Raw genomic sequence first — 22,244 nt, forward strand, 5'->3', positions numbered from 1 at the left:
TAGTTTTTACCGGCGATATTTTTATAAATAATCCGTCAACAATCAAAATTATTGCAATCTTCGATAAATAAACATTATTGAAACTCTAAATACCTCACGTACAAATTTACACCACCTGACAACACGCAATGTTAGGTTGAATATTTTTGTTGAATATCAGTTATATAACCTGTTCTCCGATAACATTTGTGTAACAAAGCGAGAAAACCTAAGGTTATTTATAGAATGGTTGGCCACGCCCATTTTTCAGAAGATGCCGTCACATGACTATGTTAGATAAGCAGTGAAACAAACAGTGCAGTATTATTCTTATTCAACAAACTGTTTTCGAGGAAAACAATGCAGATGAGGGAACAGCATCATGGCATATCAGGATTTTGACGTTTAATTACAGCTCATAAAAAGCGTTTTCGACTGAAATCAAGTGATAAATACCTCAAACGGAAGTGAGCAAGCAAGTTTCTATCGAAGGTGTTCCAAAATAAATTGTTTAAACAGTGTAAATCAGCAAATTGGATGGAACCCCCCAAATAGGTGAGAATTTTTCCTATGTTGTGTTTTGTTGGAAAAGAGTGAAGTTGACTGTGTTTTAACACTTTTGTGGCACAAAACACGATAGTTACACAAGTCAGTTATACAAGCAGTGAAGCAAACTGTTATTTAAGTTATGTTCAGATTTTTTCTCGTATGTTTATCAAAAACAATTGTCTAACTATTATTCAACAGTCGACAAGTTATGAGTGCTACTTGGGAAGGCTTCGTCATGACGCAAATTGTACACAGCGCTTCCGAAGGGGAATGATTTTAGTTAGATAAAGCCTCTGGGTATTCCCGTCAATTGTTTTGGTCTAGCCTTCTTTTTTATCAGTTTATTCTATTGATGAAATTAGTTTATAAATATACCAGTAATTTATTTAATCATTTGTAGAGTTTTTTTGTGTGCTCAGAATTAAATCATTTTTGTAGGTACACCGATTTCCAGGTACCGTAATCAGGGGTGACATTGGGTCTGGGGGGTGAGATTGGGTCATACAAAAATTCTGAAATTTGTATGACAAAATGTCACCCCTGATGACGGTACTAAAATATTGAGAAGTCGTATTTCCCAAACACAAACAAATAGCTTTTGTTTGCGTATTTTTCCAAATATGTTATTAATTTAATATATCACCAAAAATATTAATTTTATTTACACTGAAACCCCGATGGTTTCACATCAACTGTTGTCGAACGAACGGGGTCACTTTTTAGTTTGACACGTTCTTCACACAGGGCTTACGTTTACTACCAAACGTTGGGGTTGATAGTGAGTGTGAGCCCAGTGTAAAGTGACAGTTCTTCACTTTTAGTTTGATTTTGTTCAGTATATTTTGATTTTTTCTTTTATTTTTTTTTACACCATCACTCAACTATGGCATTATGGCTAAAAGATAAATTTTGAGTCCCAGATTAGATTAAAAATAAAACACTTAAAAATCTTATCTCTGATACAGATTTTCATACAGCAATTTCATTTGAAAGTGCATGTACCGATAAAGTTCTCGATCAGGCTCAAAATTTTCTGTGGGTTCCTTGGCCAACATAACTAGACTCGTATTTTTGTTTGACCATTAGGTGTCTTACGTCGAACTAGGGTGGTTCCAAAATTTCGAAAATCTAAGCCTAACATTTGGAATAGTCGCATGAAAACTTGAAATGGAGTTTTGACCGAGTCTGGACCAAACAGCCCATGTTCGAAAACATGTTTATCGGATTCCTCGGAAAATTTTACACAACATATCGATTCCTTTGTGCTCTCTTGTTCTAAGCTTACTGGTTTTCCTATCTAGTTAGCATAAGAGAGCACATAGGCATCGATATGTTGTGTAAAATTTTCCGAGGAATCCGATAAACATGTTTTCGAACATGGGCTGTTTGGTCCAGACTCGGTCAAAACTCCATTTCAAGTTTTCATGCGACTATTCCAAATGTTAGGCTTAGATTTTCGAAATTTTGGAACCACCCTAGTTCGACGTAAGACACCTAATGGTCAAACAAAAAAATACGAGTCTAGTTATGTTGGCCAAGGAACCCACAGAAAAATTTTGAGCCTGATCGGAGAACTTTTTATCGGTACATGCACTTTTCAAATGAAATTGCTGTATGAAAATCTGTATCAGAGATAAGATTTTTTAAGTGTTTTATTTTTTAATCTAATCTGGGACTCAAAAATTTATCTTTTTAGCCATAATGCCATAGTTGAGTGATGGTGTAAAATTAAAAAATAAAAGAAAAAAAATCAAAAATATACTGAACAAAATCAAACTAAAAGTGAAGAACTGTCACTTTTTACACTGGGCTCACACTCACTATCAACCCCAACGTTTGGTAGTAAACGTAAGCCCTGTGTGAAGAACGTGTCAAACTAAAAAGTGACCCCGTTCGTTCGACAACAGTTGATGTGAAACCATCGGGGTTTCAGTGTAAATAAAATTAATTTTTTTGGTGATATATTAAATTAATAACATATTTGGAAAAATACGCAAACAAAAGCTATTTGTTTGTGTTTGGGAAATACGACTTCTCAATATTTTAGTACCGTCATCAGGGGTGACATTTTGTCATACAAATTTCAGAATTTTTGTATGACCCAATCTCACCCCCCAGACCCAATGTCACCCCTGATTACGGTACCTGGAAATCGGTGTACCTACAAAAATGATTTAATTCTGAGCACACAAAAAAAACTCTACAAATGATTAAATAAATTACTGGTATATTTATAAACTAATTTCATCAATAGAATAAACTGATAAAAAAGAAGGCTAGACCAAAACAATTGACGGGAATACCCAGAGGCTTTATCTAACTAAAATCATTCCCCTTCGGAAGCGCTGTGTACAATTTGCGTCATGACGAAGCCTTCCCTATTCATGCTCATGTCCCCTAAAAGGCGAATCTTTGCAAATAAAATGCTGTGCCGATATGGACAAGCTGTTGCTTAACCAGAAAGATAAAACTTCAGAGGATTCAGAACACAATTTTTAAAATGATTCTGAAACTCCCTCTCTAGTTCAGCACAAGTGAACTTCATCAAATAGCCGAAGTTGACATTTAAATAACGACAATTTGCGAAACGAAGCTTTGAAGGGTGTTTGACATTAGTTTGTTTTTGTTTGCTGGACGTTGCCATGATTATCTCCCATAGCAGGGTACCAAGAAAAACATGTTTTCAATCGAGTCTTCATTTTGCATCGTTCTGTAAACTGATGATTCGGATGATTCTCTTCCTCGACGGTCCCTTGGATATTGACAACCAGAGAGTCGACTGTAATTTCATTTTTTTTCCCTCCCCCCCTTCGACTTTGGTTAGAGCCGAGGGACATAAACTTCAAAAAATATTAGCGACGGCCTAACATCCACAATACATAGGCCAAAATCTGTCATTGAACAGATCTTATGAGACAATACCAAATAGTAAGACAATAACAACTCAAGTTATGACACAAGGCAAAATATTGACCAATTTATATAACCTAATTTGTTATTATTTTGTATTACTAGAACATTGGGAAAATTTTGGCCAATTTTATCATTGTACCAAATTTTTTTATAAAAAGTTAATAATTTTAAAGGTGTTTTTTAAACTATTGATATACCAAAGGTATTTTATCCTAATAATTTGTTCGATTTTTTTTCATTTTCACCAGGGGTGACCAAAGTATGGCCTGCGGGCCAAACGTGGCCCGCGAGGTGATATTTTGTGGCCCGCGGACTCACTTTGAAAGACCTTGTAACATGGTCCTTTGACCCGTCTGTAAAGTGATTTATTTTTTTTATTTGGTTTGGTTTAAGTTTTTTTTGTGAACCTTTTTCATTTTCTGTTAATATAAAAGTAATGATTTATACTACACAAATATCTATATTCTATATTATTGAAAGTTTAAATGTGATTGAAAATTGTGAATTCCTCAAAATTTTTATTAAACATTTTTGGAAATGAGTTATAAAACGTTTAAATTTGACTAAAGAAAACTAATAAATAAGCTAAAAATAGGCATTTCTTACTAATTTAAAAGCAATAGCTCCCCATTTTCTTATGTGCTGAGCCTAACACTTATTTTGCACTTAAAAATCTTTCAACTCGGAATTCGTACTCAGTTGGACATTTGAAATCTGAATTATTAGACCAAAAATTTATTAGTTTTTTTTTTAAATTGGAGGATTGAAAGTTAAAAAATCCTATGGCAACGATTTATCATTGAAGTTGCCTGTTGTTTTTAAATAAAATTATACAGATTTTCATAGTTTGCGTCACACTATCAATTTTTTTTTAAATAAAATTTGATTAGGCCGTTGTTTTTGTCCCCCCTCCCTTTACAATCATTCCGAAAACTAGGGGGCAAACAAATATTTTTTTTCAAAAAACTAGATTGTATGTGATATTCCGTCGCACAGATATTCGGCTGGAAATAAAAAGTTCGACAATACTTTGATAGTTTGAAAACTACTCGGAAAACTATTGATTGCAATACAACTGGACAGGTGGAAAATGCCATAAACTTTAGAGATAATTTCAAGGGCCTTAAAAGTTTGATGAAAATACAAGAACATTTAATGCAGCACCTTATTTCCACTTCAATTATATGAATGAAATTATGATTTTCTTTAACCACCCCTTGCCCTTGACAAGATCGTGGTAATTAACATCTTAAAAAAATATGGTCAGTGGCCTAACCTGATTTTAATGTTTGGGGAGGAAATAATAAGCTTTTGGATGATATTTTTCAGATTTTATTTAGTTTTTTTGATTCTTCTAAATTTGAACCAATTGATTAGAAACTTTTCTTAACAAAACGGTTGAAAAATGCAATTTTTTGTTCTCTAATATTTAAATGCCAAAAAATAAAAAAAAAATCATGAAATTGAAAAAAATCAGGAAATGAATTTATTTTTCAGTTTTATAGATCAAGATAACGCAATTTAGTTTCATTTAAATAATCTATTTTTCACATTTGGCCCGCAAGCTCATGTGAGCTTGAAATTTGGCCCGTTATTAAATAACTTTGGGCACTCCTGTCTTACACAAAAAAGTATGTTGCTGGAACATTGAACTTTGGGTATTTTGATAAATTTTTTCAAGTTCACAGTTTTGGTTATACGGTTACTGGGATTGTTTGCCTCGTATCGGTTAAATTTTACAATTTTTCAAATGTTGAATGTGAAGCATTTGAAAATGTAAAATATTTAATTGGAACAAACCAAAAAAAAAACAAGGCATTTTTGAGTTTTCGTTACTTTTTGAACGTCACTCTAAGCCAATTGCCGTCCATTTATTTGGGCATTGCCCGCCGGCAACAGCTGCCGCAGAATGAATCACAGTAGGCGCACTTGACCAATGGTGGACAACACAGACACAAACACACACACACACACGCACACACCGGCAGGCATGCCGATGATTGTTCGCATAAGAAAGTGACTCCGCACTGTTGTACACTCCCATTGAGAGTTTACTAAGCCTAAGTGTACTAAGTGTCGGTGCGATTTGTTTTGGTTGCGCTTGGCTCTGATTTTTTTCGGGTGCTTACAGTACTGCGGGAATCATTGATTGCTACGAGATTAGTTTGAGAAATGAACATCATTAGACGGCCTGCGGCTGCTTTTGACTCGATGGCGCAATATTGGAGAGTCCAGGGAGTTTGGGCTTTGTGCGCGATGGTTGTGGGTTGGATTTGGGCAACTTTTTGGAACAATTGCGTAAATGTTGGGTATGTAAGGTAGAGCAAGTGAACTGTTTGATGAAGTAAAAGATACGAGCAAGATGAGGAGTGTTAAAAATGGTGAGATATTTCCACAAATTATATTAAAACATATGCTTTATTTTATCATAGTTTATTTTACTGACTTTTAGCCATATCCCTAAAACATACTTTAAAATAATTATTAATGGTAATCATAATCCTGATTAGTTATCTGCTGGGCAATATTACCCAAGTTGTTGAACCGTTCTTTTAGAAACAAGACTGCATTTAATTCGAAAGCAAACATGTGTTCAAGATTGTTGAAGATCCCCGCCTTGAACTAAACATCCAACTACTTAGTTCAAGGGCACTTTCAAATGCTGGTTTCGAGTTATGAAATTTTCAAAGATGAATGTGTGCTGTGGTCACATACAATTCGTTCGTTATTTGACTGGAGTCGGCTTTGCTGCTGCGTTCGTTGGTTGACCTGGAAAGCAAGTACCAGCCTCAGAGTGAGGTGCAACGTTTTGTATTCAAAAATCAAGGTCGATCGAAAACGGTGGTCTCGTATTGATGATAATGCCTCGCACAATTCAAATCAGCTTGCAATTCTTGCGTTACGTAAAATGTCGAAAAAAAAATCCTAATTCTATTCCCTAGAACCACACTGTGCGGTTGATCACGTGATCGCTCGATCATTACAAGGAAACCTTCAGATATGGTCTGCCACGGTTTAGCGAGCCCGATGTTCATCGGCTTCGTCCTCCGGGTATGGGACCTCCTCTAGGTCCTCAATTGGGCTCATGGGATGCGTTCCGTCACCTGTAGAATTGGTAGAAAAACAACGTTACCGCCCGGATCCTACAACTCACAACCCACTACTCACCAAAGCGCATGATCGTTCTCCGGACAAGGTTCTTCGACGGTTCCTTCAGGTCGTACGCCCAGCCAATCTTGGCGAAAAAGTCCAGCCAGAATGTGGTCACGTTGACGGAGTACTTGCCCAGCTCGGCCGCCTTGTAGTCCCAGGGAAATACGTGGTGATAGTTGTGCCAACCTTCGCCCATGGCCACCACCGAGACCAGCTTGTTCTCGACGGGTTGAATGTTCCTAGGAAAGATATAGTTTCGATTAAGTTACAACCTTCTAAGAACCAAAAGAAGCTACACTCACTCGTTGTACGGCCGGTTGCCGAAGATGTGGGCGGCGCTGTTGACTAGCCACGTGAAGTTCAGGGACAGCACGTACCGCACGAAGCACTGGCTCAGGAAAGCGAGCCAGAAATCCTCGCCCAGGAAGTACCACGGGATGAACGTCGGCAGGAAGAAGCAGAACAGGATCTTCATCAGGACGAAGTGTCTGTTTAGAGGTAATTCGAAGAATGAAGGTGTTGGTTTAGAATTTACAGTTTTTTTGATCTGGTTTTGATAAGATACACAACAATTTTGAAAGATATCATTAAATTTGATTCAATTCGTTCAATTTACCGAAACACAGCTCTGACTCTATTATCTGAAATCCTCGCAAACATTTTCGTTGTCTTTTTTTATGAGTCGTTGAGCTCAAACATGACTCCATCAATACAAGGTGGTATGGGATCATGTAAAACAACTTGTTTTTCAAAAGCGTTGGCGGGCCGGATATTTTTTGAGTATAATTTTTGAATAAAACCTTCTTTATTTTTATTCTCAACATAAGAAAATGAAAAGAAAACTGAAGAATGAGAATGCACACAATTTTCAAATACAACAAAAACCCTTACGTTTACATATATTTTTTTGTAACTGTCTGCTTTACAACTTTATAGAATATTGTTACTCTGTAAAAAAATACCCTTCAAACTTAGAAAAAACACGAAATGAAAAATTTTGTTATGAACGAACAAATAGCAGATTCGTAGAGCACATAAAATTTCCCATAAAATGACAAATCCCCAAAAAAATAACAGTTAAGTAATGAAAAATGGCAAAACCTTAAATGATCAATTTTTTAACTTGAAAGTGCCACTTAAATGCAAAAATTGGTTCTCATGATTATTTCTCATCTACGTGGCAATGAACGCAAATGCAAATTTAAATTATTTTAGGTTTTGCTGCATTCTTTCTTTTCTGTTTTTTCCCAAAAAATCTGTACTAATTGGTCAAAGGGAAAAGGTTTGTTTTTAATTAATTTAAATAATGCTGCAATTTTCTGACAGCAGCGCAACTGTTGTCATGTTCAAAGCATTTTATGTTACTGATTTTAAAAAATCAATTTGGAATTCAAACTATCGATGCCCGTGTGCTCTCTTGCTCTATCTAGATGAGAATCCCAGCAAGCTTTGTACAAGTGAGCATATAGGCATCGATGTTTTGATTATTTGTCGTATATTACCAGGACTTTTCTGTAGATAAAGAAACATTTAGACATTAGGACATCTACCAAATCGATGAAGTTGAGAGATGAAGGTAAACCAGGTTAATGGCTGATGCCTAAACAGTTTAGCATAATACGCATTGTGAAGAGTTGTTTAGGACACCCTAGTTTATAGATAATTCTGTGTTGGTATCATTAAGTAATAAAATTTTATTTTCGTGCAGTCAAAAGAGTAAAACTGTAACTTTCCCCATAAGTTTCGATCGATTTTCCCCAATCGTTAACTCAACCGATCACTTCTAACTTTTGGGTGGTTGTTTGAAATACTAATATGCCAGGGCACCTGATTTTTTTTTTATTTTACCCTTAAACATCATAAATGATTATATTTTGCAGTAAAACAGTTAGATCTTGTGGTTTCGAATTAAGAGTGTACCAAAATCTATAAATCTAACGCGGTCAGGATTTGAGTTGCTAGCAAGCTTGATTGCAGCTAACGGTAAAACATTGTGGAATCTTGATTTATTTCAGCTGCTCTTATCGAGTTTATTTACTCAACATCTACACCGTTCAACAAAACGAAGTTTTTTAGGTGTTTTCACCTACACGCTGCACAAAACCTTGGTTGTTGTTGTTGATTTTATCAGGGGAACTTTAATCCTTTTGGGTCATTCGCTCTCGTATGTTTCAAAAATGCACGCGCTAAACCCAGCGCGGAACTAATTATGTAAAATGAAGAATCCAACGGTAACACGTTAACTCAAATCAGTGTAGGTTGGATGTTTTTTTTGAACGTGTAAGTCTCGGCTAGAAACGACGCAACACATTCATGCGTTGCCAAAAATTTTGGGTGGGCCTACTTGCATGCAGTGTTGTGTGCAAGTTGGCATTTTTGGGGTTTCCACGCACCGTGTGCTGACGCAGGGTTGTCCTTCTTGTTCACAAGGGGTGTGTTTTACTTGATATGCCTAGAATGTATTTAGTTTGTATCTTGTCGATTTGAACGCTTGAACTGTAAAAAATATTTAAATTACAGATTTTTGTGACTTCAATGCGCTAAACTGACATGCATCGAATCGCTGATTTGGGTTTCGGTTTGAGTTTGCTTCGGTTCACCAGGTTCAATTGAACACATTTTTAAGCATTTTGTTAACGTTACGAATATCCCGCTCACAATAGGTTTCTTTTAAATTAGATGTGTTCATGAGGAAACGTATGTTACAGTGGTGAGGGTAATGCTAATAAAAAAAGACAGACTGTTAGTGTAAAATCAAATTATTTGCTAATTAAATCCGGTCAGTCATTGACATTGCGAAATCGTAACATCTTGAAGACGCTTTTGTCTTCAATGTATCTTTGAAGGTAGTGCTAATTAGCCTCGTGTTTCGTTCCGTGCCGGTCATTGTCACGGGCAACGCCAAAGACGGTCAGTATCCAAGCCGGCAATGAGCTCTACCGTGCAACTGCTAATCAACTGATCGATAAAACCTTGCAAGTTTTAGTGACCATCAAAAGGCTAATAAACAATCCGGTGGGTTGGTTTAGTGAATTAGCTAGGACTAACATTGAATAGAATTAAGTTTTTTTTCTTCTCAGTAAAACAGAAAACCCTCGCTTCCATAAACTTACTTGTGATGGAACTGCACCACCGGATCGGCCTCGATGTCCGACATGTCGATCAAGCGACCCTTCTTGATGCACTCCGGGTGTTTTCGCAGCATCAGCCAACCCACGTGGGCGTACAGGAAGCCCCGGTTTGAGTTGTGCGGGTCGCCGTTCGTTTCCGAGTACTTGTGGTGGATCCGGTGATCGCGCACCCAGTCGTAGATGGTGTTCTGGCCGGCGATCGAGTAACAGCACGCCAGGATGATCCGTAGCGGCAGCTTTGCTTTGTAAGCTCGATGGCACCAGAGTCTGTGGACACCTCCCGTCACCCCAAACCCGGCACAACCTCCAATGAAGAAACCTGAGGAGGAGAATACATTCAAGTTATTACTCGAATGAAACAAGTTGTTTGAAATTTTCAAGCCATGGCATACCGTTCACTCTTTAATTAAATCACAAATCTCATTGGAAACGAAGATAAAATTTAGTTTTAAAGTTAACGAAACATGCTGTCAATCATTTTGAACGGATTATCTCACGCGTGAATGGTATATTAGGTAACTCTAGAAAGGAACAGTCGCGTAAAACCTTCGATTTTTGAGATTTTTCCATTCAACTGAGATCGGAGACAATACAGCTCGTTCAAACCCGTTAATGAGTGGATTTTCCCACCACTTTCAGTAGGCTGGTTCAAAATGAGAGTGCAATATTTGAGAATTTCGAGTACATTCGATCAGTGTGTGATTTGTCAGCTAGTCTCGGTGGTTCGACACAGTTGAATATGTAAACTATGTAAATTTTTAAGTGCAATGGTAAAAAAACACGGGTAAAAACCATTTCTGATTACTTTTGTTCAATTTTTTACGTCACAACCATTTTTGAATGGATCAACAATGGTACCCTTGGAACGAGCTGTCAAGTACCTTTTCTGTCAAGAAGGACTGCGATGATAATTTTGTACTCAGAAAAATAAGCTTTATCATTGATGTGAACAATAACATCAGAAAATAAAGCTAAATTTTAGGACCCAACTGTATAATATTGTTCGGGTTTTTTTTTTATATAAGGTCCTAGAAACAAATGTAAACAATGAGTATATTCCGCTTACTCCGATGGCGATTGACATAAGGTGTGAAAAGATACACTCAATGTTAGGTTGAAGTGGTTGAAGACTTTTATTGTACACAATTGCGTGTTTTGGCAGTAATTTTATTTGTTTTAGCGAAAACAATCAATAATTTTTGATTTTTTTTCGTAAAAAAAATAAATAAAATCACTGTCAAAACACGCGCAAATCAAGGCAAACCCACCACGTGTTCCCTTTCGAAAAATGAATGCGGGTCAGTTCGGTTGGTTTGAGTGAAAGACAGGCCCAGGTTTTTGTTGTTGGTTAGGTGAAACAGCTGACGAAAGAAAAATATGCTGCCCAGTCCAGCGGTGCTGGGTCTTCCCACTTTTGAGGGCAAACAAAAAGATGACCTTCATGACGTAATGACAGTGAAAGGCGAGTTGGACATGGGACGGATTTCTGAATTGCTTTGCTGTGACGTTTAAGAAGTAAGGTAACCTTAATAATGAATATGATGTGATGTTCTTAATGAAATGTAATGTGAATGTATTTTATTCAAACATGGGTTTAAATTTTCGAAAAATCTCGTTCCAAGCAGGTTGCGTGCCCGCAAGTTGTTATGACGACACTTGTTTGGGCTAGTTTGCTTTGATAAGTCGATCGAAATTATGCAAGAAGAGCATGAAAATGATGAAGGGAACGGCTCAACCTATAAACTGGTTTCCCTTTCTTTATTACTTTGTTGATCAATGTGTTAACGTTAATCTTATGATTTTGGAAAACCTGTAACAGTCTAATGGTTGAACATAAGTTGAAAACTTAACCCAGTTTAATAATTGTTTTTAAATTGATATAAGAAAAAAATACTGCCTAAATCTCATCATAATCAATCTAAAACTTGAAACAGTCACAACACGCTAGGAGCATAGTTTTGCCTTCCTCACTGAGGTAAGGCTATAATCCTGCTCTAAAATTGAACTTTTTATTAAAAGCTCGAAAACCCACCTTGATGTATACATATCGACTCAGAATCGAAAACTGAACAAATGTCTGTGTGTATGTGTGTGTGTATGTGTGTGTGTATGTGTGTGTGTATGTGTGTGGGTATGTGTGTGTGTATGTGTGTGTGTATGTGACCAATAATGTCACTCAGTTTTCTCAGCACTGGCTGAACCGATTTTGACCAAACCAGTCGCATTCGACTTGGTTTAGGGTCCCATACGGTGCTATTGAATTGTTTGAAGTTTCGATAAGTAGTTCAAAAGTTATGTATAAAAATGTGTTTTCGCATATTTTCGGAAGATGAATAAATGGCAGTAAACTGAACCAAACATCATCATGTTATACATCGTTATTTAGGTAAATGAAAGACCTTTCCAACGAGTCCACAACATTGAAGATCTGGCAACCCTGTCTCGAGTTATAACCACTTAAGTGATATTTATGTACTTTTTTGTAGCCGGATCTCATTTAAATGTATGTAAACAATGTCCGGATCCATCATCCGACCCATCGTTGATTAGGTAATCGAGAGACCTTTCCAACAAGTCCACAACATTGAAGATCTGGCAACCCTGTCTCGAGTTCTGACCACTTAAGTGATATTTATGTACTTTTTAGAAGCCGGATCTCACTTAAATGTATGTAAACGATGTCCGGATCCATCATCCGACCCATCGTTGGTTAGGTAATCAAAAGAACTTTCCAATGAATCTACAACATTGAAGATCTGGCAACCCTGTCTCGAGTTCTGACCACTTAAGTGATATTTATGTACTTTTTAGAAGCCGGATCTCACTTAAATGTATGTAAACAATGTCCGGATCCATAATCCGACCCATCGTTGGTTAGGTAATCAAAAGAACTTTCCAATGAATCTACAACATTGAATATCTGGCAACCCTGTCTCGAGTTATAACCACTTAAGTGATATTTATGTACTTTTTTTGTAGCCGGATCTCATTTAAATGTATGTAAACAATGTCCGTATCCATCATCCGACACATCGTTGATTAGGTAATCGAGAGACCTTTCCAACGAGTCCACAACATTGAAGATCTGGCAACCCTGTCTCGAGTTCTGATAACTTAAGTGATATTTATGTACTTTTTTGTAGCCGGATCTCACTTAAATGTATGTAAACAATGTCCGGATCCATCATCCGACCCATCGTTGGTTAGGTAATCGAAAGACCTTTCCAACGAGTCCAAAACATTTAAGATCTGGCAACCCTGTCTCGAGTTCTGACCACTTAAGTGATATTTATGTACTTTTTTGTAGCCGGATCTTACTTAAATGTATGTAAACAATGTCCGGATCCATCATCCGACCCATCGTTGGTTAGGTAATCGAAAGACCTTTCCAACGAGTCTTAATCATTGAAGATCTGGCAACCCTGTCTCGAGTTCTGACCACTTAAGTGATATTTATGTACTTTTTTGTAGCCGGATCTCACTTAAATGTATGTAAACAATGTCCGGATCCATCATCCGACCCATCGTTGGTTAGGTAATCGAAAGACCTTTCCAACGAGTCCAAAACATTTAAGATCTGGCAACCCTGTCTCGAGTTCTGTCAACTTAAGTGATATTTATGTACTTTTTTTGTAGCCGGATCTTACTTAAATGTATGTAAACAATGTCCGGATCCATCATCCGACCCATCGTTGATTAGGTTATCGAGATACCTTTCCAACGAGTCCACAACATTGAAGATCTGGCAACCCTGCTTCGAGTTCTGACCACTTATGAGCCCTTGAGTGATATGTGTGTTTTTTTGGATCAAATTTGTGTCCAAATCCATCATATTACATATCACCCATTGTTGGAAAAGAGTGAGGAAGGCACCAACCACATAGGTGGATTAAGTTAGTTTTTTGTTTGCCTTCGCAGTCAAAAAGCAATTAAAAATCTCATTTCGCGCTTTAATATGAACTCAAAACACAAAATGTTTGGGCGCCACGCGCGAGCGAATTTTTTTGAATCAAGTCAACAACAAAAAATAATGTTAAAGGAAACCAAATCGTTTTGCCAGGTGTTGACGTATCTAGCGTTGGAATTGATCGCAATAAAATCGACTGTAAAATTAATGGTTGCAGAAAAAGTGGCACCTGAGCATTTGTTCGATGATCTTTGCGTTGATCTGCCGCTGATCAATCGTGTGTGAAAAATTTTCTAATGATTTTTTTTTCCGCAAAAAAAGATCATCTGCCATAATCGGCTGACTGTGAAAACGTGAGCGACCTGAAACTTTGAATAAAATAAAGATTTACGTAAATCATTGAAGGGAAACCCAAGCACAAATTTTCTAAACAGGTTTTCTTTGTGTGAAATTTGTATATCAAACACGTGCAGCTGAGCTGATCCCGTGTTTGAGGATTGCTAAAATTTTGCATAAATTGCGAAATCTGGAAATAACTTGTTCTGGTTGATATTTCCCAACAACGTCGTGATGGTTTGCCTCATTTGAAATTTTTGTCGTTAAGAGAGTGGTAGGAATTTAAAAAAATAAAAAAAGTATAAAAAATATTTTCGTAGTTTTGTCTTCTTGAACTTTGCATAAAATATTGATTTATGTAAATTACTTGGGGGAAATCCCGCCACAAACTGTCTAAACAGGTTTTCTTTGTGTGAAAATTTTGAGCCAAACACGTGCAGCTGAGCTCGGTCTCGTGTTCGAAGATTGCCAAAATTTGCATAAATTGCGAAATCTGGAAACGACCGGTTCTGGTTGATATTTCGTGATCGTTTGTCGCATTTGAAATTCTGTCACACTGAACCAACATAACTATTCGAAATTTTATCAAAAAATCGAAAAGAATGAGGCAAACGACCTCAGCAACAACGATACTTCCAGTTGAAATGGGTTCGGTGTCAAAATTTCCATAATCTTATGGTTTGACGATTTGGCGAATAATTTCGCGGACCCACCCAAATCTTCACCGCGGAAGAGAATACTGGTCAGCTGGGATCTTCTTCATCTTTTGAATGTGACTCATTCTGGTTTTATTACGCTCGGCAGGTCGAAATCCAGCACCAGGATTCGAGAATTCCAGGTTGATCCATTCGTTATCGAATTTGCGAATTTTGAATCGATGAATAGCATTAAGTTAGTTTGGCTGGTATTAGGCTATAATGTCATAAAGCCTAACATGTGAAAGAAATGGGTTTTAGCGAAAACATATTTTTCGAGTTGACTAACGTTTCTCTGAAAAACAAATTCACATAATTGTAATTCAATGTAAATTGGAGATTTTGTCCAAAACCAAAAAGTTCAAAATGTCTTTCAAAACTCAACAATCAACAATTTAACGGTCAATTTGAATGATCACAAACTCACCACGGCAAGTTTGAATTCACCACAGCTCATTTATGTACTTTTGACAGCAGCTTCCCAGTCAAATCAATCCGAATTCTGAAACGGAATCTAATTAGAATCGTATACAAATTCCGTTTCAAACGCAACAACCGGTTCGAACACGGAACCGGTTGTTGCGTTTGAAACGGAATTTGTATACGATTCTAATTAGATTCCGTTTCAGAATTCAGATTGAGTTAACTGGGTTGAAGCAGTTTATGCACTGTATGTTTTAGATAAAATTGTGCAATAATTTTCGTATTTTTCTCTGTGATTTTCTAACCAAGTAAAGTTTTACTGGAATGTTAAGAGTAATGAAATATTTTAAGTAATTAAACTGAAAGCACGCTTTTAGTTTGATTGCCATCAGTTGAAATTAAATACTGATTTCATTTGTAAAATTGCTATTAAATGAGTCTCAGTAGGCTTTAATTGACACTTTACACGTTTCCAGCGAACTACCTAGAAGAACTTACATGTTACAAGTTCATAAAATTATCATCAAAACAAACTTAGTAAGGAGTTTTCAGTATTTTAATAAATTATGTGATGAAGGCCACACTTTTGACAAAGTTTTGCCTGCCAACAGTTATGTAACAAAGTTAATCAAATCATAAAGTCACCCCCTTGTTCAGCGGGGGTAAGCTTTGCACTACAGGTGTTTCTGAAGGGTGAAGCCGAGAGTTGCAATAATTGTTGGGTGTTTTGGCGCGAAGGTAGCAATTTTTATACACCGCCGATAAGTGTTTAAAAATTCACGCACTTGTGACCTTCTAGGGAGAGTGGCTGGTTGAGCTGTGGGAGAAAGGTTTTCAGTTTGGTAACAGGCGTGTACAGTGTTTCGGGTGTCACTGGTGAAGTGGAGTATTGTAAGTTTGTAATTTAAGTTTAAAGTCATGAATTTTGGCTTAAGCATTTTTGTTGCAAAAAGGTCATCGAACGTGTTTTTTTAAAGTGTTTTAAACTAACTTTTCAAGCATATATACATATTCGCTGAAACTAGAAAGCCATGCAAAACTTAACAGCGATTGCCTCAGTCCTACCTTGTCAATTAAGTTTAACGTGTTACGGCAGATATGCTGGGAAGTACAGTGGGGACGTCGGTTGGTTGTCTGAAAATAATCGAACCTAAATACGGTTTTCTGGGAAACCCCAATGGATTTAACCTAAAATGTTCACCTATGTTTTTTTTGCTGGGAATAGGGTCCTAAAGTCCTATGTAAATTTATTTTATATATCATTTCCATATTGATTGTAAAGATGCATTAACGTATAACCAGAATACAAATGTGAGCATTTTAAAATGATTTACTTCAAAAATATTACGCGTGAGATTTTGGAAAAAAATCTTCTTGTCCGATTAAGCTTCGGCATTTATAGACTTTATCGATTAGATCCGAATGCAGAAAATAGTTCGCATAATTTTTTTCACAAAATAAAATATCAGCATTTGTTTAATTAAAGCAGAAATAATCGCAATTTCGTAAAATTAATAGCATTTTTTTTCCTTATTTCTTGATTCAAGTTTGTGTGTTCTCCCCATCCAATTATCGAATGTTTAGGTTCGCGTAGAAATCTTGACAAAGAGATTTATGATTTGCAAGCGAATCTTCTTGTTTTCAGTTTTTTAAATGATTATTAAATTCCAATTAAAAAAAATTAAAAGCACACCAAAATAACCCTTTTAGACAAATAAAAAAAAGCCACTCGTTTTAATGATTTTGCTCACCTCTAGCTGCTTTATCAGATAAGGAAATTTTAGGCAGACAGACCCGAAATACCTAAAAAGAAATAAAACTTACGTGTCCTGCCAAATTCATAAATATAATAAGAAAATCGTGAAATTACTTGAACAAGTTGTGCTGCTGTCATAAATTAGCAAAATATCAATAAACTTTTGAAAATATTTTTTTCCTGGTTTTCATGTATTTTTCCGATCTATGATACCAGAATAAAAAAATTACCATGTTTTTCGATGAAAATAACATTTTGCCACTATTTTTGGAAAAAAATGACAAAACAAACCCAAAAGATAAACATTTGAAAAAATGCGTTAGCTTTATTCAACTCTTTGTAATTTTCATTAAATAAAGCCATTAAATCAGTAAATTGATAAATCAGGGGGCACACAAATTTTAACAGAAAAAATCATGTATAAGCCATAGTCAATAGATAGATAGATAAGTTTTTTTTTCTTTTGTTATTAAAAAAAATCGGAAAATCTCAAAATGACGACGCATGACGTCTTTGATATTTTTCAAACAAACGAAAGCACAACTTGTCATTTTTGAAGTTGATGTCAGTAAACGCTTTATTTTCGTCAAGGTATGATAGATTTTGGCTTCCTGAACACGCTTCGATCGACAGAATTGAATTTTAATAAATTTACTGCAAATAAAATAAATTGTAAATTTTGTTTATTAAACGAAGTTGACTTTATAGCTGTCGGCCACCATTGCTAGTACCAACCACTAGTGTCTTTCTTTTAACTACAAGGACTTTGCCGCCCTGGGCTCCTAAGTGTTTGAGGACGGCGCCGGATACCCATATTTACACTTAGAATTTTAAGAGCGCCCGCCGCGGGATTCGAACCAGCAACCTCTGGATTGAGAGTCCAGTGCGCGGTCCGATTGATCCACACGAGTGGGATGTTTTTTAATGCTCTAGAATCATTCTAAGCTTCAGATTGTTTCATATGATTCCATATCATTTATTGCCGAAAAAAACACTAAACTTCAATTCTGTCGATTAGAGCATGTTCACACGAAAAAAGAAGTTCTCAAAATCGTGAACAAGCGTTCATGAAATTGGGAACCACGAACAAAGTGTTCAGAAACCATGGTACGTTTTTTCAAAAACGTACCATGGCATTTGAACACTTTGTTCGTGGTTCCCAATTTCATGAACGCTTATTCACGATTTACGGAACTTATTTTTCTCCGTGCACTATCCAGGGAACCCACATCAATCATACCTTGCCTAAAATCTGATGAATAAATAAAATTTTATTTTTAGCATTGGGTAATTCTCCGCCAACTCACACAGCAATTGCCCCGACCCCTCTTCGATTTCCGTGAAACTTTGTCCTAAGGGGTAACTTTTGTCCCTGATCACGAATCCGAGGTCCGTTTTTTGACATCTCATGACGGAGGGGCGGTACGACCCCTTCCATTTTTGAACATGCGAAAAAGAGGTGTTTTTGAATATTTTGCAGCCTGAAACGGTGATGAGATAGAAATTTGGTGTCAAAGGGACTTTTATGTAAAATTAGACGCCGATTTGATGGCGTACTCAGAATTCCGAAAAAAACGTTTTTTCATCGAAAAAAACACTAAAAAAGTTTTAAAAATTCTCCCATTTTCCGTTACTTGACTGTAAAAATTTTTGGAACATGTCATTTTATAAGAATTTTAATTCTTTTCGAATCTACATTGACCCAGAAGGGTCATTTTTTCATTTAGAACAAAATTTTTCATTTTAAAATTTCGTGTTTTTCTAACTTTGCAGGGTTATTTTTTAGAGTATAACAATGTTCTACAAAGTTGTAGAGCAGACAATTACAAAATTTTAATATTTAGACATAAGAGGTTTGCTAGTAAACATCACGAGTTATCGCGATTTTACGAAAAAAAGTAGAACATTGTTACACTCTAAAAAATAACCCTGCAAAGTTAGAAAAAACACGAAATTTTTAAATGAAAAATTTTGTTCTAAATGAAAAAATGACCCTTCTGGGTAAATGTAGATTCGAAAAGTACATTAAATATCCCATAAAATGACATGTTCCAAAAAATTTTACAGTCGAGTAACGGAAAATGGGGGAATTTTTAAAAAAATTATAGTGTTTTTTCGATGAAAAATACGTTTTTTCGGAATTCTGAGTACGCCATCAAATCGGACGTCTAATTTTACATAAAAGTCCCTTAGACACCAAATTTCTATCTCATCACCGTTTCAGGCTGCAAATTATTGAAAAACACCTCTTTTTTCGCATGTTCAAAAATGGAAGGGGTCGTACCGCCCCTCCGTCACGAAATATCAAAAAACGGACCTCGGATTCGTGATCAGGGACAAAAGTTACCCCTTAGGACAAAGTTTCACGCAAATCGAAGAGGGGTCGGGGCAACTTTTCCCGATTTCGTGTGAGTTGGTAGAAAATTACCTCATTCAAATTGCTTTCAAAAACATGTCGACGTCGTCGTGCTATCTTGTCGCACCCGCCATTTTGACGTTCCGAGAAAAACGCGTTTTAATGTTTGACCTTGAATATTCAAAAACGAGAGCACGCAATGTAAACAATAACAAACACGTTTTGTTTGGCTCACCATTCTGTGCATTGTCCCAAAGTTTGGTTGAAGTTGGTTGCTGGAGTCCCGAGTTATAATTACAAATGTTTACGGTAGTCTAGCTTGTACGTGCGACAAACGCATCCTGACTTTCCTGGCCTAAAATCCCTTTGGCCTTTTGTCGCACTTACATCAATTTTCATGGAGTGACAAGATAGCACGACAAGATTGAAACTACTTTCATATGTAAAGTGACAAAAATGTACGGAGTTTTTTCGGTTTTTGTTGAATATCTCAGGATTGAAATCGAATTTTGGGGATCTGTGAAGGTCAAAAGGTGAGGCATTGTGAGCTGCACAAAATGGCGTTCTTAACTCAATTTGGCCCAAAATGCACGTACGACAAGTTAGCACGATGGCGACGATGTAATGATTTAAAAATAATAAAATCTGGAGAAATCCTATGAGGTTCGATATACTTTCAACCTCAAGGACGTTTTTGAGGCGAGTAATCACTCATTTGGTTTCCTCTTTCCAAGAAAGCACTTATGCTTCATAAACTGGTAATTCACAATGAAATGTGTTCGCATTTACAACTCTGCGTGATTATCTTTTGTGGTGGGTTGATGACACCTTTCAATGGTGTCGCCTGGGGCGAATCATGCTACATGGGGTAATTCGGGACACTGTTTTTGTCTTGTTTTAACGCCTTTTTTTGATTTTCAAATAACAAAATTAGATTCGGTGTCAAAATTGTGTGTCTTTGTTTCCCGCAACCCTGACTATTGAATTGCTTTTATGTAACCTCGAGACGAGCCACTCCCGGAAGTGGTGGAATGGCCCCGCTGGGTGTCAGCTCACGACCCAAGTAACCAAAACCATCCTCATTAGGCGAGGTGTTTTCACCGCCAAAAGGGTCGTAAATGTTGAGACTCCTACAGCCTAGTGTGACTCACCCCAAACATACGTAACGATGGTTGCGTTGAAGACGTATTTGCAGAAGGCCGCGATCGCGATCACATGAAATATTCCAATCATGAACACGTTGTTCCATTTGATTTCTGCGTCGAAGGTGTAGCCGAACTTGTCCCGCAGGATGGCGGTCAGCCGATGGCCGAGCTCCGACTGCTTCCACTTGTTGTAATGCTCGATGTACTCGTCCACCTGCTTTTCGGTGATGTTGGCGTCATCCCCCAGGATCGTCTCGTTGTTGTTCGGGTCGTTCAGGATGGCTTTGTCCATCTTGATCTCGCCGTTGGTCGTTGCCGGTGATTTCTTCATGTTTTGGTTCTGGTCGCGAACGCCGAGGAAGCGCAGGTTCGACTCGACCGTCATTTTCACTTGCCACTGATCGGAATTGACCACTACCCGCCAGGAGTTGATCGGCATAAAATAGTTGGGATCTTCACTAGCTTGTTACAGCTGTTCACTGCCACGCATGGCCACTCCACTAACCCCTCACACTATCGATCACTTTCGATCAACGATCACTTTCAAAGGAAACTGCCAACAAACTGCAACTCTTAATGAGATATTCAAATTTGACCACACTCGACGACGGACCCCGACAAACTGCCCAAATTGGCAAGTTACAATCACGTTGTGACCCACACCAAGCGCACACTCCCTCTTCCCTTTTGGAGTTTCGTTTCGTTTCGTTCGATCGAGTCCCCCGGTGGAGGTGGTAGGTGCTGACTGCTGTTGTGCTGCTTCCCGGCAGGTCTCTCTTCCGCGACTGCTGGCAGATTTGGCAAAGTGTTCCGATTTTATCCACGTGATCGTGGCCGCGAGGTTTTCTAAGCAACTGCGGAGAGTTGAGGTTCTTGAGGCGTCAAGCGGCGAACCCAGACTAACCGGCCCGATTTGGTCGAGCTTTCCTTCAAGTCTCCGTTGGCGGCGTCCAAGCCGCTGCAGTCACTGCTACTAAACCATCTTAGTGTGAGCTTAGTTAGTATATCTTTCGCTGGTCTTCTTCTCATCTCAATATGCCCGCGCGCTCGCACACACAGCTGCAGATGAAAGGTGATTTTTTTTGAGGTTTGGCTCTTGTGATTTTTTTTTCGAATTCGTTTTTTTTACGATGGAGTGGGGACTTGGCTTGAGCAGCGGCAGAGCATTGTGTTCGCCAGGAAGGAGGTTTTTCATGAGCTTTGTCACGTTCGAAGGGGTGACATCGGATGCCGGATTGGGTTGGGTGCGCCGTGGATGTAACAGTAATTAATGTAATTTATTGTTTAGTTGTCTTTTTTTCTGCTAGTGTAACCAAGATGTCAGACATATATTCAACAAAATGAAGCTAAGTAGTATCGCATTTAAATTCTCCCTTAAAATATGAAGAGGAAAATTTCATGGATTTTGCTTATTCCGGAAAATTGGATATGCAGCTATAAAAAAATGAATTGCTGGAGACATTTCGCGCCTTTTTCCCCGCGTATTACATGACAACAAGCCCAACTTTCAAAATCTGGCATAAGGTGTGACAACAACGTGCGTCGTGTTCGACGGATGGTGGCGTGTGCTTCTTTTTGAATTCAATTACAGCAAACGAGAGGGCCTCCACGCGGTGGCATGCACATTTTGGCAGCTAATTAGTGGCAATTGTCCCCTTAATTTGGAAACGTACGAACGCCGCGCGATTTGTCACTGTCACACACGTTGCACGACATTTAGGCAAGACAATTTGCCTATGGTAGAAAAGTGTGTATTTTAATGAATTGCCAAAAACCTGTTTGAAATGAAAAGATTTTTTTCAAAATAAACTGATTCCTACTAAGATGATTTGTCAAAGAGAATTCACACAAAAATATCATGGATCTAAAAACAAAGTAAATTTTTGCCACACTTCTCTTGA

At 37.4% G+C, this 22,244-nt stretch overlaps 2 protein-coding genes across 2 annotated transcripts in view; one reads left to right on the plus strand and one right to left on the minus strand.

Annotated features, from left to right (window-relative positions):
* Positions 1 to 22,244, plus strand: part of LOC119767698 — an 85,503-nt gene that overhangs the window by 26,552 nt on the left and 36,707 nt on the right. The window lies entirely within an intron of this gene.
* On the minus strand, positions 5,865 to 21,241 carry LOC6047471 (stearoyl-CoA desaturase 5). The gene is made up of 5 exons (XM_001864490.2): positions 20,350 to 21,241; positions 9,708 to 10,044; positions 6,897 to 7,082; positions 6,610 to 6,833; positions 5,865 to 6,545 (listed from the first exon to the last, which is right to left on the minus strand). The coding sequence occupies exons 1-5, from the start codon at positions 20,780 to 20,782 to the stop codon at positions 6,457 to 6,459; spliced, it is 1,269 nt and encodes a 422-aa protein (XP_001864525.2). The 5' UTR covers positions 20,783 to 21,241; the 3' UTR covers positions 5,865 to 6,456.

This window comes from Culex quinquefasciatus, chromosome 1 (genome assembly GCF_015732765.1).
Source record: "Culex quinquefasciatus strain JHB chromosome 1, VPISU_Cqui_1.0_pri_paternal, whole genome shotgun sequence".
NCBI classification, from domain to species: domain Eukaryota; kingdom Metazoa; phylum Arthropoda; class Insecta; order Diptera; family Culicidae; genus Culex; species Culex quinquefasciatus.

What these genes read in the sequence shown, in the direction of transcription:
- LOC6047471 (XM_001864490.2), bottom strand. Translation starts at nt 20,782, where the DNA reads ATGCCGATCAACTCCTGGCGGGTAGTGGTCAATTCCGATCAGTGGCAA. An exon ending in GTGGTGCAGTTCCATCACAA is followed by an intron (nt 7,083 to 9,707) that starts GTAAGTTTATGG and finishes ACCTCTAAACAG; the next exon opens with ACACTTCGTCCTGATGAAGA. An exon ending in GAGAACGATCATGCGCTTTG is followed by an intron (nt 6,546 to 6,609) that starts GTGAGTAGTGGG and finishes CCAATTCTACAG; the next exon opens with GTGACGGAACGCATCCCATG.